General features: G+C 40.4%; 1 protein-coding gene across 1 annotated transcript in view; it reads left to right on the top strand.

The window, feature by feature from the left end:
- The first annotated feature begins 7,450 nt into the window (after positions 1–7,450).
- The window catches only part of LOC121305073 (carbonic anhydrase 4-like), an 11,919-nt gene continuing 7,785 nt past the window's right edge, over positions 7,451–11,584 (top strand). Inside the window, exon 1 of the mRNA XM_041236600.1 lies at positions 7,451–7,475. Coding sequence (XP_041092534.1) covers positions 7,451–7,475 — 25 coding nt within the window. The remainder of the gene's footprint in view (positions 7,476–11,584) is intronic.

Raw genomic sequence — 11,584 nt, 5'->3', positions numbered from 1 at the left:
TGGTGAAGACACTTAACGGCCTTCTTGTTCCGTATGTGGTCAAAACACAAAAGCTTTAAAACTGAGTGGAAATGTACTTTCCATTTCATGCCATTGTAAAGATTAAAATGACATGAAATGGAAAGTACATTTCCACTCGGTTTGAAAATCCAGGATAACCTTTAAAAAGCTTTTACAAACAGTGAAGGGGAAAGAGGTCATTGAAAAACTAGTCAGCTATTAAAAACTATTCGAGTACAAACATTTCGATTAAATCTGAAATCATTTAACCTTGGTGGTTATTGTTCTGAAGAACACCACACTGTATCTTTGTTGAAATGATTACCGCTCTATTGCAGGGAATGCTTCTATTGAAAGTGTCTGTGAAAAACAAGTGTTCACCCTTGAACATCAGAAAACAATACAAAGACTCTGCAAGCTATTCCAGGTTTTTTTTTTTTTTTCAACACCTCGCTGTTTAGAGAACAAATTCCCTGCCGTTTTGTTCAGCTTTCTCTACAGGATTAACAAGGCTCTGAATCAGAGAGTGTCATTCCCCGTGCCACAGCTTCCTATCTGGGCGTGATTTTTCATCAGTTGCTAACACAACACATTTTCTATTTTCTCAAGCTGTTTTCATCCAGGGTCCCATTCAGAGCTCACCTCCCCCACATGCTTGGAAAGTGCAGGAGCTAACCAGGTTTCATTGTAATTAGCAGTAAACATTCGGTTTACAGCCTTATTATTTACTCTTGCCTCACGAGCTTGCCTCCTGTGGTCTTCACTGCCGCTGTGTGAACCAAACTGGCAAAAAACCAGCATATCACAATGATGTCCAAAAACAAGAGAAATGTGTGCAACGAGAAATGTGTGCACCAAAAACTGTTTGAGCAATATACACACTGACTGAGAACCAGGAGAAATCCAATCTAATTCTAACTAATAAAGTACACCTTACTGTACATATAAGGCGGCCACTTTATCCCAGAGTTCTGGTGCCATGAAAAAACAGTTGCTTTTGTGTCTTTACATTGTCACCAGAATGCCTAGATAAAATAACAGCCTTATTATGCCCCATTCCTTATTTAATCTGAAATTGCATGTTAGAGCCATATTGTCCACATGGAGAAAGTTTGAGACAGTAGTGAATCTTCCCAAGAGTGGCCATCCTGCCAAAATCTCTCCAAGAGTAAGGCGTAAAAACATCCAGGAAGTCACAGAGAACCCTAGAACAACATCCAGATCTGCAGGCCTCTCTCACCTTGGCTAAGGTCAGTATTCATGACTCTACCATCAGAAAGACACTGGGCAAAAATGGAATTCATGGCAGAGTAGCAAGGCAGAAACCACTGCTCACTAAGAAGAACATGAATGCTCTTCTCAAGTTTGCCAAAAAGCACCTGGATGATCCTCAAGAGTTCTGGAACAATGTTCTATGGACAGAAGAGTCAAAAGTGGAACTTTTTGACCAACATGGGCCCCGTTATGGCTGGTGAAAACCAAACACTGCATTCCACAGTAAGAACCTCATACCAACGGTCATGCATGGTGGTGGTAGTGTCATGATTTGGGGATGCTTTGCTGCATCAGGACCTGGCAACTTGCCATTATTGAAGGAAGCATGAATTCTGCTCTGTATCGGAGAATTCTACAGGAGAATGACAGGCCACCCGTCCGTGAACTGAAGCTGAAGCGCACCTGGGTGATGCAGCAAGACAATGACCCGAAACACACAAGCAAGCCTACATCAGAATGGTTGAAGAACAAGAAATTTAAAGTTTTGGATTGGCCTAGTCAAAGTCCAGACCTAAACCCCATTGAGATGTTGTGGCAGGACCTGAATCAAGCAGTTTATACTCGAAAACCCACAAATGTCAAAGAGTTGAAGCAGTTCTGCATGAAGGAGTGGGCCAAAATTCCTCCACGGCGCTGTGAGAGACTGATCAATAACTACAGGAAGCGCTTCATTGCAGTTATTGCTGCTAAAGGTGGCTTAACCAGTTATTGAGTCTAAGGGGATGATTACTTTTTCACACGGGGGCATTGGGTGTTGCATAACTTTCTTTAATAAATAAAATAAATAAGTATTAAAATTTTGTGTTATTTGTTCACTCTGGGTCCCTTTTATCTAATATTAGATTTTGGTTGAAGAACTGATAACATTCAGTGTCAAAAATATGCAAAAATGCAGAAAATCAGACATGAGTCAAATTCTTTTTCATGGCACTGTACAGATGAACCCCCTTTACATCACGTTTGCCTACGACAGCACATTACCAGTGCGAGAAAGAAAGAAAACTAACAGTGAATTAAAGAGCAGTGTTTCAATATTGTACATTTAGTTGTTCTTTACGTTTAAAAAATGCATATAGTTTACTACAGGACAAATAGGTTTTGTATCATTAACTGGAACAAAACAGTTTATGGCATTATCTAAAAAAGGCATGAATTGTTAACTGATGAGAGCTATCAATTGGTGTTTTTTTGTGTCTAAAACTATGTTACAAAATAATAATTTGGTGACGTTGGTGTTTTGCAACAGGCTGCACAAAATGTCAGTTTCTCAGCCGAGATTGATTATTGGTTGTTAATTGCGTTGGAAATTGATTCTATCCCGTGGTGACTTAGTCAAGCCCAGCCACGCAGCATTTGACAGGCTGCACAATAAGTGACAGTAAGCAGGTTTGTGAGATGAGAGAGGTAATTTCAAATAGAACCCATGGTGCATGGCGAGTGGTTTTTGAAAAATCGTGATAATAAACGGGGCATGATATTAAGCGAGATGATATAAAACAAGTTCATCTATACCGAGATTTGTGTAACCGTTTTGTATGTGTCTCTTTGTGTAAAAGGAAAGTAATTTCTCACTGCTTGGAGTACAGTAAAACTTCAAATTGAGTATTAAAACTCTCCAGGCACCTATACTGCATTTTCCAAAACCTAACTTTAAGTACATCGACAAACACTCTGACAAACTTGAAAACCTCATGGTGTGAGAATTACAATTTCCAGTCAGTAATCGGTGATATAGAAATTTTGTGGCCATACTATTTTAAATGAATTGCACATGTGGCCTATTAAAGTCATTAATTAAATCAGACAATCACTAATTTGCCTATTTTGACAATATTATAAGATGATCAATTACGGTGGTTTGATTTCACGTGCACAACAAATCAAAACTACAGAAGCAATGGGGTGTTCTAATACATTTGCATACGACTGTATGTATTCATGCTCCTGTGATAACATTGGCACATAATGGGATTTTAAACAGAAATGATCAACCATTATGAAAACGTAATTACAGGTTGGCACCGGTACACACAAGCCCCTTTGTAAAACGAATCAAAACCTGGGAACTGTCTTTGCTGTTAAGTGATGCTTGCACACAACCTCCATCTGAAATACTGTGGCCAGTCTCCAGTCACATGTAGATTATTACTATCTGATTGCGCTGTCAGCTTAGTATGTAACACAAGAATGCATTTAAGATCTGGTGTGTTTAGGTTGTCACTTACGTAGCTGTACAAACCCTGATAACTGAACCTTTCTTTCATATAAATATATATATACCAGTATACATAAATCTAATGGCTAATAAAACAGTACACTGTCCTGCTAGAACTGCCCCTGTGAGGAGGCCAGCACATAGGGTCTGTCTGTCTGCAGTAAAGTGTGGGGAGGAGCAGACTGGCGCTCTCTACAGAGTATCAGGTGAAGGGCACATTACAGCATCAAGGACAGAGATTAACAGTCGGGGGTTGAAACTGTATCTATAGTGAAAAGCACAGCAGCAAGCGGATTAAATATTAAAGACCACTATGACCAGTACTTCTTTGTTTTTAAATGTACAATCAGCTTGCTTTACGATAAAGCGGAGCAGGAGCGGGATCCTGATAAAAAAGGACATTATATACATGAGATAATTACATTAGAGGAGCATTAAACACACACACACACACACTGGGGCTTCACTTGCCAGCACAAGGCTGAATGTGAATGACGGAAACAGAAAGTAGAACAGCCATATCATTCTCGTTAATGTGTAGGCAATGGTTGTGAGATTACGCAACAGCCATTTTACAGCACTTAACATCCATTATAAACCATTTCTTTGATGTATTTGTGTTGCCATGCCCGCTGATAAAAAAAAAAAAAAAAAAAAAAAAAACTCTTCATATTCTCCATGGGCATACAGCATAGGAAGGTACTTCTATGAGCATAGAGCATAGGAAGAAGGTACTTGATTAGCAGTTTTTGTAACTTCTGAAGAAAGTTGTTTTTCGTTGTGTTTCTGTTCTTTTTCTTTGCTGTTTATTAAGCACTACCACGCCCTTAGAGGAACCTAAATTATTAAAATTGAGCCATATCTCATGTGTTTTAATTAAAATAAAAATATGTTCACAGTTGTTTAAGAACCTTTGATCCCGCTTGAAGATCTGTATTTTTTTATTTAGTAGTTGCCATTTTTTTAAATTATTTTCTCCCAATTTAGAATATCCAAATATTTTTACGCTCAGCCCAGCTCACTGCTTCTACCCCCGCACTGACTCAGGAGTGGCGAAGACGAGCACACGCTGTCCTCTGAAATGTGTGTTGTCAGCTTCTTCTCACACTGCAGCCACCTCAGAGGTGCAGCATCGGAGGTCAACACAGCTCTGGCAACTTACAGCCAAGCCCACAGGCGCCCAGCCAACTAGATGGGTCGCTGGTGCACGGTGAGCCAAGGACACCCTGGCCAACCTAAGCCCCCCCAGGTGGTGTTCGGCCAATTGCACGCTGCCCCCTGGGAATTCCCGTCCACGATCGGCAGTGGAATAGCCTGGACTCGAACCAGCATCATCCAGGCTATAGGGCACACTATGTGTGCACATCCTGCACTCCACATGGTGCCTTTACCAGATGCGCCACTCGGGAGCGTCAAGAACTGTACTTTAAATATTTGTATATGTGTTGAACCAATTAAAGCATAATTTATAAAAATACCTCACGATTTTCATGCAATTACAAAGCGAATGTGGCGAAATATTAATTTGGATGCAATTAATGAATCAATAAAGATTAAGTAGCTTTAAATACCATTTCAGTTTCTTTTTTTACACTGTATGCATTTGCAATCTCTCTGAGTGGCGCTGGATTCTCTTCAGTATTGAGTTATTATCATTCTTCTTTGGATTTGAGCATGTCTGGGCAGTCCAATGTGCTGACCCTGAACAGCCTTCCTCATCCCAAACCACATGAGCATGTGACCTTTCAACTCTGCCTGCCCAAATGATAATAATTCACAAATGGAAGCCAAAACCACTCAGAAGGATTGCAAACACAGACCAGCCAAGCGACCCACAGACTCAGCTAGGAGACTAGCTGATTCTCTCTTCACACTACAACACAATTTACCTTATTGTGGATAGGTTATTTGTTTCTTTATTAGCGAATGTGGAAAAGCTCAATCTGCCACTGCTTCTAGTGCTCTGTGGATGCTATCATTAAAAATGGGATTTAGGCTCGGTTTACCAGCACAGCGTGAAAAGTAATGAGTTAATAACAAGGGATAAAAACTCTTGACTTGAGCACTCTTCCTTCACATAAAGAAGGCTCTCTCCCCAGATTGAATCTGATTACTCACTGTAAAAAACATTAAGGGGTGTTAGACAATCCCACGGTCAATGCTTTAGACAGAGGCACAAGAGAGAGAAGTGAAAATCGATGTTCTAGCAAGCTCAGAAAGCACAGGTGCAGCCGAAAGTCAACGCCAAAGAACGGAGGGGTTTTCAAGGTCAAACAGCTTGGTTTAGCAGCAGCGTTGTTTGTTTCCTATATAATATTTCCTGATTTGGTGCTCTTGACAGATGGGCAGAGCTGGAGACTGAATGTCTTTTGTGCATTCTGAAGAACAGAGCCATTGTCAGACTTGCTCTTGCTTACAGAATCCCTCGAGGGTGTTTTAGCCTGACCCAGACAAGACCGGACAGGGCTGATAGGTCACTGTAATAAACAGGGAAGGACATCAGAGGTTTTCAATGTATAGCACACACACGACTGAGTTCTTATAGAAATGGAATCCTTGACATGTGCATTACAGGTGCCGCAGCTCCCTGTTGCATGTCAGTTTCATACATCGTGCACACAGATGTGACATACCTGTGTGGATAGTAGGCAGTTGCTTTGAAATCTTTACAAATTGTATAATTACTGAGGAACGTGAAATCAGTGCCATCCTGACTTCCCGTGGCGACCCACAATCCTATTGACAGTGTTATGGCAGGCGATTCCAATTTTTTTCTCCATTGCTGTAAATGACATTGAGGGCTCAGATGGTGTCTCGAGCACACATCACACCCTGGGACCTGCGTAGGTGTGACATCTTTCAATTACACAGGCTTACTGTCACTCCAGGGTAAAAAAAAATAAAAAATCAGAGTGTTTTTTTTTCAATTCTAACACTTGGGTCATGGCACGTATTTTTTTGTAATTTTAAAGTGTTATTGCACTGGAATTGCTGCATTTAGCCGTGACTCAGAATGACAGACTACTCATTATCTTAAATTGTTCACAGATAATGGCATTCTTTAATGATAAAGGAGTAATAACCTTCATCATCCATGTGAGGCAGCCCAGGATCAACGCTTTTCTGAAATCTGAAACCTTTCCTTATTGGAACTGGTGTTCAGTATCCTCAGTTTCTACACTGCCTCCAACAGAAGACTATTCACAATTCCTGTCAATAAAACCTGACAGGAAAGGAGTGGGTCTTCAATACCATTAAGTCCCTGTGGTCTGTTAATAAATATTTTAATAGTGTTCATCTAAAATGTCATGATGCGCTCGCGGGCTTCCTTCAGTTCAAGGGCCATTTCTTTAGGCCATTCCTGACACATTTTGCACTGCTAGTTTTAATTGCATTTGCTAACTCTTTAACTAGCTCTACAGAGTACAGAACACTATTGCCAAGTATTATGTTTTTGTAAGCCATAGGTTTGAATTGTGATGAAAGAGAGGCGGGTGGGGGGGGTGGGGGGGGAGATCTACACCAGACTCTATGGTAAAACTAGCCTTGTTTGCCTCCTGGGGTAGATTAAGGAGCGTATTACACACTAATCTCCCATTGCCACCACACTTCCCAGATCTCAATCCAATTAATCATACTGGGACAAACATCGTCACCATCTCTCTGCCTACCATCCTGCAGCAATTTGCGTGAAATATGAATGGCTGAACGGGATAACAACCACCTTCCAGCACCTTGTGGAGTTTTTTGCCATGCCATGTCAAGGCTGTGATCAGGGCAAATGGTGTCCCAACACTACATTAGGCAGTGTTCCTTATATCCTTTCAGAAGTATTTGTTGTTGGTTTTGTTTCTCCAAAAATCTTTTCTCTCCCTGGTGTTCAGAGTTGTGCTGTGCTGAACATTCACAGAGTACCTGAACACCAGCTCCATCTCTGCAGTGCACTCTATACATACAGGCATGACTGGAGGCCCTGAGGATGTGAGTGAGTGCCGTGGAATTTGTGAGGAAGAAACAGACAATTTTGTCAAACAAGCACAGTGAATGTTGAGTGAACTCTTTCAACACGGCAGGCCTCTGACAGGTCCAGGAGGAATTACTCCACTCAAAATGGCAGACTGCTAGCGCAGTCCAGGAAAAAAAACACACACACACACACATGCCCAGCACAATTTTTCATATGTTTCTTGTTCCAGTGAAAAACCTCTGAGCGATTTTACTCAATATCTCGAGTATTTGTCAGCTGCCTTTACTTATGAAGGTTCGAGGAGAGGAGTTGAAACTTTTTGAAAATGAAACACTAAAGGTATAGTTGACATAGATAGTGAAATCTAAAAGACATGCATAGTGAAATCGAACAGACACAGATAGTGCTTGGAGGAGCAGAAAACAGCATTTCAATTAATCTGCCCTCAATATAACAGAACTGTGCTCCTCTTCAAGAGGAAAGCTGAGCCCTTGACATGCTGGATTCACTCACGCTCATAGCACTTAGACAGGCGGTCTATAAAGTAGAGGAACATACGTTGATATACCAAGCACCATACGCACTGGAGACCTCACAATTATGGAAACTGTTTTATTTAGCTTTCCTGCTGGCAGTGGCATTTGTTTAAAAGGGTTTGTAAATATTTATGAAAGAACCTAGACAAAACATGTATCTACTTGACTTTTTGTAAGGAGAGCCTGTCCATTTTAGAAAACTAACCAATGCCACCCAAGGTCTTTTAAAAACACAGTTGAGAGACTTTCACATGGAATTTTTCTTATTTAAAAAAATAGGAGTAAATTATTCTCTGAGGTAAATGGTTTGTAAGTAGTGGCCCTCGGTTTACAGTTGAGTGTTTAAAGTGAAGGATTGTAAAACAAGAAAAACTGCTTGAATTTTTAGAGACCCCCTTGACTGTTGCCTGGTACAGTGCAATACAAACTTACAATTTTAAAGCGCCCCTCCTATAGACATCCCAATACAAAAATAATGATGTATTAAAGAGACTACTAATGTCCATAAGCTAGCTATGTCCAAAAAATAATAATCTGCATCTCTAATACTCTGAGGAATATAATTCCATATATAAGGTCACTACAACTCTAAGCTCCAGCTGACAAAAGCAGGGGGCAGAGAGGAAAGGTCAAAAGATACTGCCTTGTATGTTAACATAATCTTCAAATCAAGCCTAAAACAACCAATACAAAGACTTTAAGACCAGTGTAATACACTGACGGAATTCAGACTGAGTCAAAACCTTTGCTGCGGCATTTTGAATAAGCTAAAGTACAGAGCATTACTGTAAAACAAAGGTACCCCCTGACCACACCCTAGCAACTTACCTGTGTCACTTTCACACTGGGTACACAAAAGAAGCAATGTAACTCAGATCTGAACGAGCTGAAACTATATTTTATTTTTAAAAAATGCAGCAGAGTTGTTTTTTCACACCCCAGATGCACCAGGAGTCTGCTGCAAATCGGAAAGAGTAATGCTATCAAGAAAGCTGTCTTAGCGAGTGAACAGCAGACGACACAAATTGAAAAGCTCCTTATTATTTCCTAGCAATGGTGTTGATATGGGTTCTGATTCAGTAACGATCACAACAAGAGGCTTTCTATCAGTCACACCTCACATACCGGAACTCAGCTTCTCACTTCAAAAGCAAGTCAACGCTGTTGTTGTTGAAGATTAAATCATAACATTAACATATTTTAGCACAGGCAATTACCATGGCAACACTCTGCAAACAACCTTAACAAAAACTGCAGCTTATGATTCTCCAGCCGACAAATATAATGTGAGGTGACAGGAACCAACTGTGAACAGGGTGGCTTTGCAGGGGTGACGTCAGACCAGAAATAGACTCCAAACACTGATGAATGACGGTGAGTTTTATTGCAAATAATAATAAACAAAAAGGTTTAAACAAAACACAAAACAGGACACGGCACTTGAGGCCAAAATAAAAAGGTAAACAAAAGGGACAACACTAAACAAGACAGTGGACGAACAGACAAACAAGTACCGCGCTGGCACTTCCAGCATGCTGTAGCAATCTCAAAACCCCCAAAACTCCTTCTCTCCCCCGTTCTCCATTCACGAACACACAACCCCGAGTGAGTGAAAACATGCAGCTTTTATGCAGCTATACCAAGATTCGATTGCTAATCAATCATTCAATTGGCGTCTCGGTACAACTGCACGTGAATTAATAAAAATGCAATTCCCTGTGCTCACATATTATTTTACTTGCACATGAAGTGCTGTGCAATCCTCCTGCCTACATACAAAATATACATTTTAAACACTTGTGTTCGCAACCCATATTTATATAATGTGTATTTTATACATAAACACCAACATTAACACACTACAGACAACATAAAACACTTAAAAAACAAAGGGGTGGGACACTCCGCCACAGGGTGGGACATTTATTTTGATCCCACTCAGACCCCTTCCTCACTAAATATCTTGATATTCCTGAATAGGGGATCATGTCCTCTTTAAAAATGCAGCGGTACCCCAAATGCTATCCATTTACTATCAGTGCAGTATTACTGTGTCGGGCAATTTTCTTAGGAGGGTTAATAATACAAACTCCGGATCTGAAAGACCTGGGTAATCTTTCGAAACTGTTTCAACGAGAAGACTTCTAGTTTTAGTAATATTTCTGAGTTGATTGATACACATGCCATGGTTGGATTGAAAAGCCCGTTTTTGTTTGTTGTGCTTTTTTAGACATGTGCAAAAACATTCAAACAAAGGAAAACACCTTTTAAAGGAGGCAAAGCTAATTCGCACTGTGGCTCTTGCATTCAGGGATTTAAGCCTATAATCGTGTTGATTATTAAGGGAAATAGGCACCGGTAGAGACCTCTGAAGCCATTTAAAGGAAGCGCCTTTCCAAGCTAATCTCTAGCCCAGAACACAGGCAATGGCAGGGAAAAAAATAGGTTAGTGCAATAACTGTGCAGTGAAAGCAGACTTTAATAAGAATCACCCCCAAGGCATCAAGCATTACATCCCTGCCTCTGTCAAGGTAATGTCACTGATTCATTCAATTGTGTGAATACTCACTTTACCCAGTAAGGCTTCCTGCCACACTTAAACTAATGGAAAATGTCAGTAACTGCATTAAAGATTGTCATACTGCGAGACAGGAAAGGAAGCCTTTTGAGATGGAGACAGCCATTCATGTATTAAGATAGTTTAATGACCTTTTCCTTCCCTTTACATCTCCAGTTGATCTCATCGCCTATAGAAACATACAGAATCCATTTGCCCTGCAGAAGCTCAATTAATTACTGGTAGATTGGACATCTTAACAATCACTCTGATCTTATAACCTGAAGGGGTTTAGTAAAAGCCAGCAGCAGGGTCTTTCTGTAAGCAGCATGTTATAATGATAAAAATAATCTTTATTTTTATATAGCGCCTTTCATAGTGGACCACCATCACAAAGCGCTTTACAAGATACGAGACTAGGGCGTGTGAACGATGCATCAGCTGCAGAGTCACTCACAACAACGTCTCACCCCAAAGACGGAGCACAAGGAGGTTAAGTGACTTGCTCAGGGTCACGCAATGAGTCAGTGGCTGAGCTGGGATTTGAACCGGAGACCTCTTCGTTACAAGCCCATTTCTTTAACCACTGGAGGGGCAATGTTTTATTAGAAGGTGTTCATGGTGACTCGTTGAGAAAGACAACAATTGAATGTTAGCTTTCAGTTATTGTCACAGAAAAAAAAGACCATAGTAAATAGAATATACCTAGGAAAAATTTTACATTTCTAAGCAAAGACGTTCATGCGCAGTGTGGGATATGTAAGGAATAGGCCAGGCAGACTTTTGCAAGTAGCAGTGAAGACAACTGAACCAATAAATCAAATAGCCATTTCATAGCTCTGCTGGGGTTTGTTCAGGTGAGGATGAAAATGTATTTGGAATCATATGAGAGTAAAATATCCTGGAAATGTATATTCAGGAAATGTATACTCTTATTAACTCAGCTGCTCCAGTAATATCTAGTAGAAATCCTAACAAATGCCAAAGCTGGTTCTGTATTTATAATACAGCTCAGAATTGCAACCCCGATAAAC

Source organism: Polyodon spathula, chromosome 41 (genome assembly GCF_017654505.1).
Source record: "Polyodon spathula isolate WHYD16114869_AA chromosome 41, ASM1765450v1, whole genome shotgun sequence".
NCBI classification, from domain to species: Eukaryota; Metazoa; Chordata; class Actinopteri; order Acipenseriformes; family Polyodontidae; genus Polyodon; species Polyodon spathula.
This window is presented reverse-complemented; position numbering and strand designations above follow the sequence as displayed.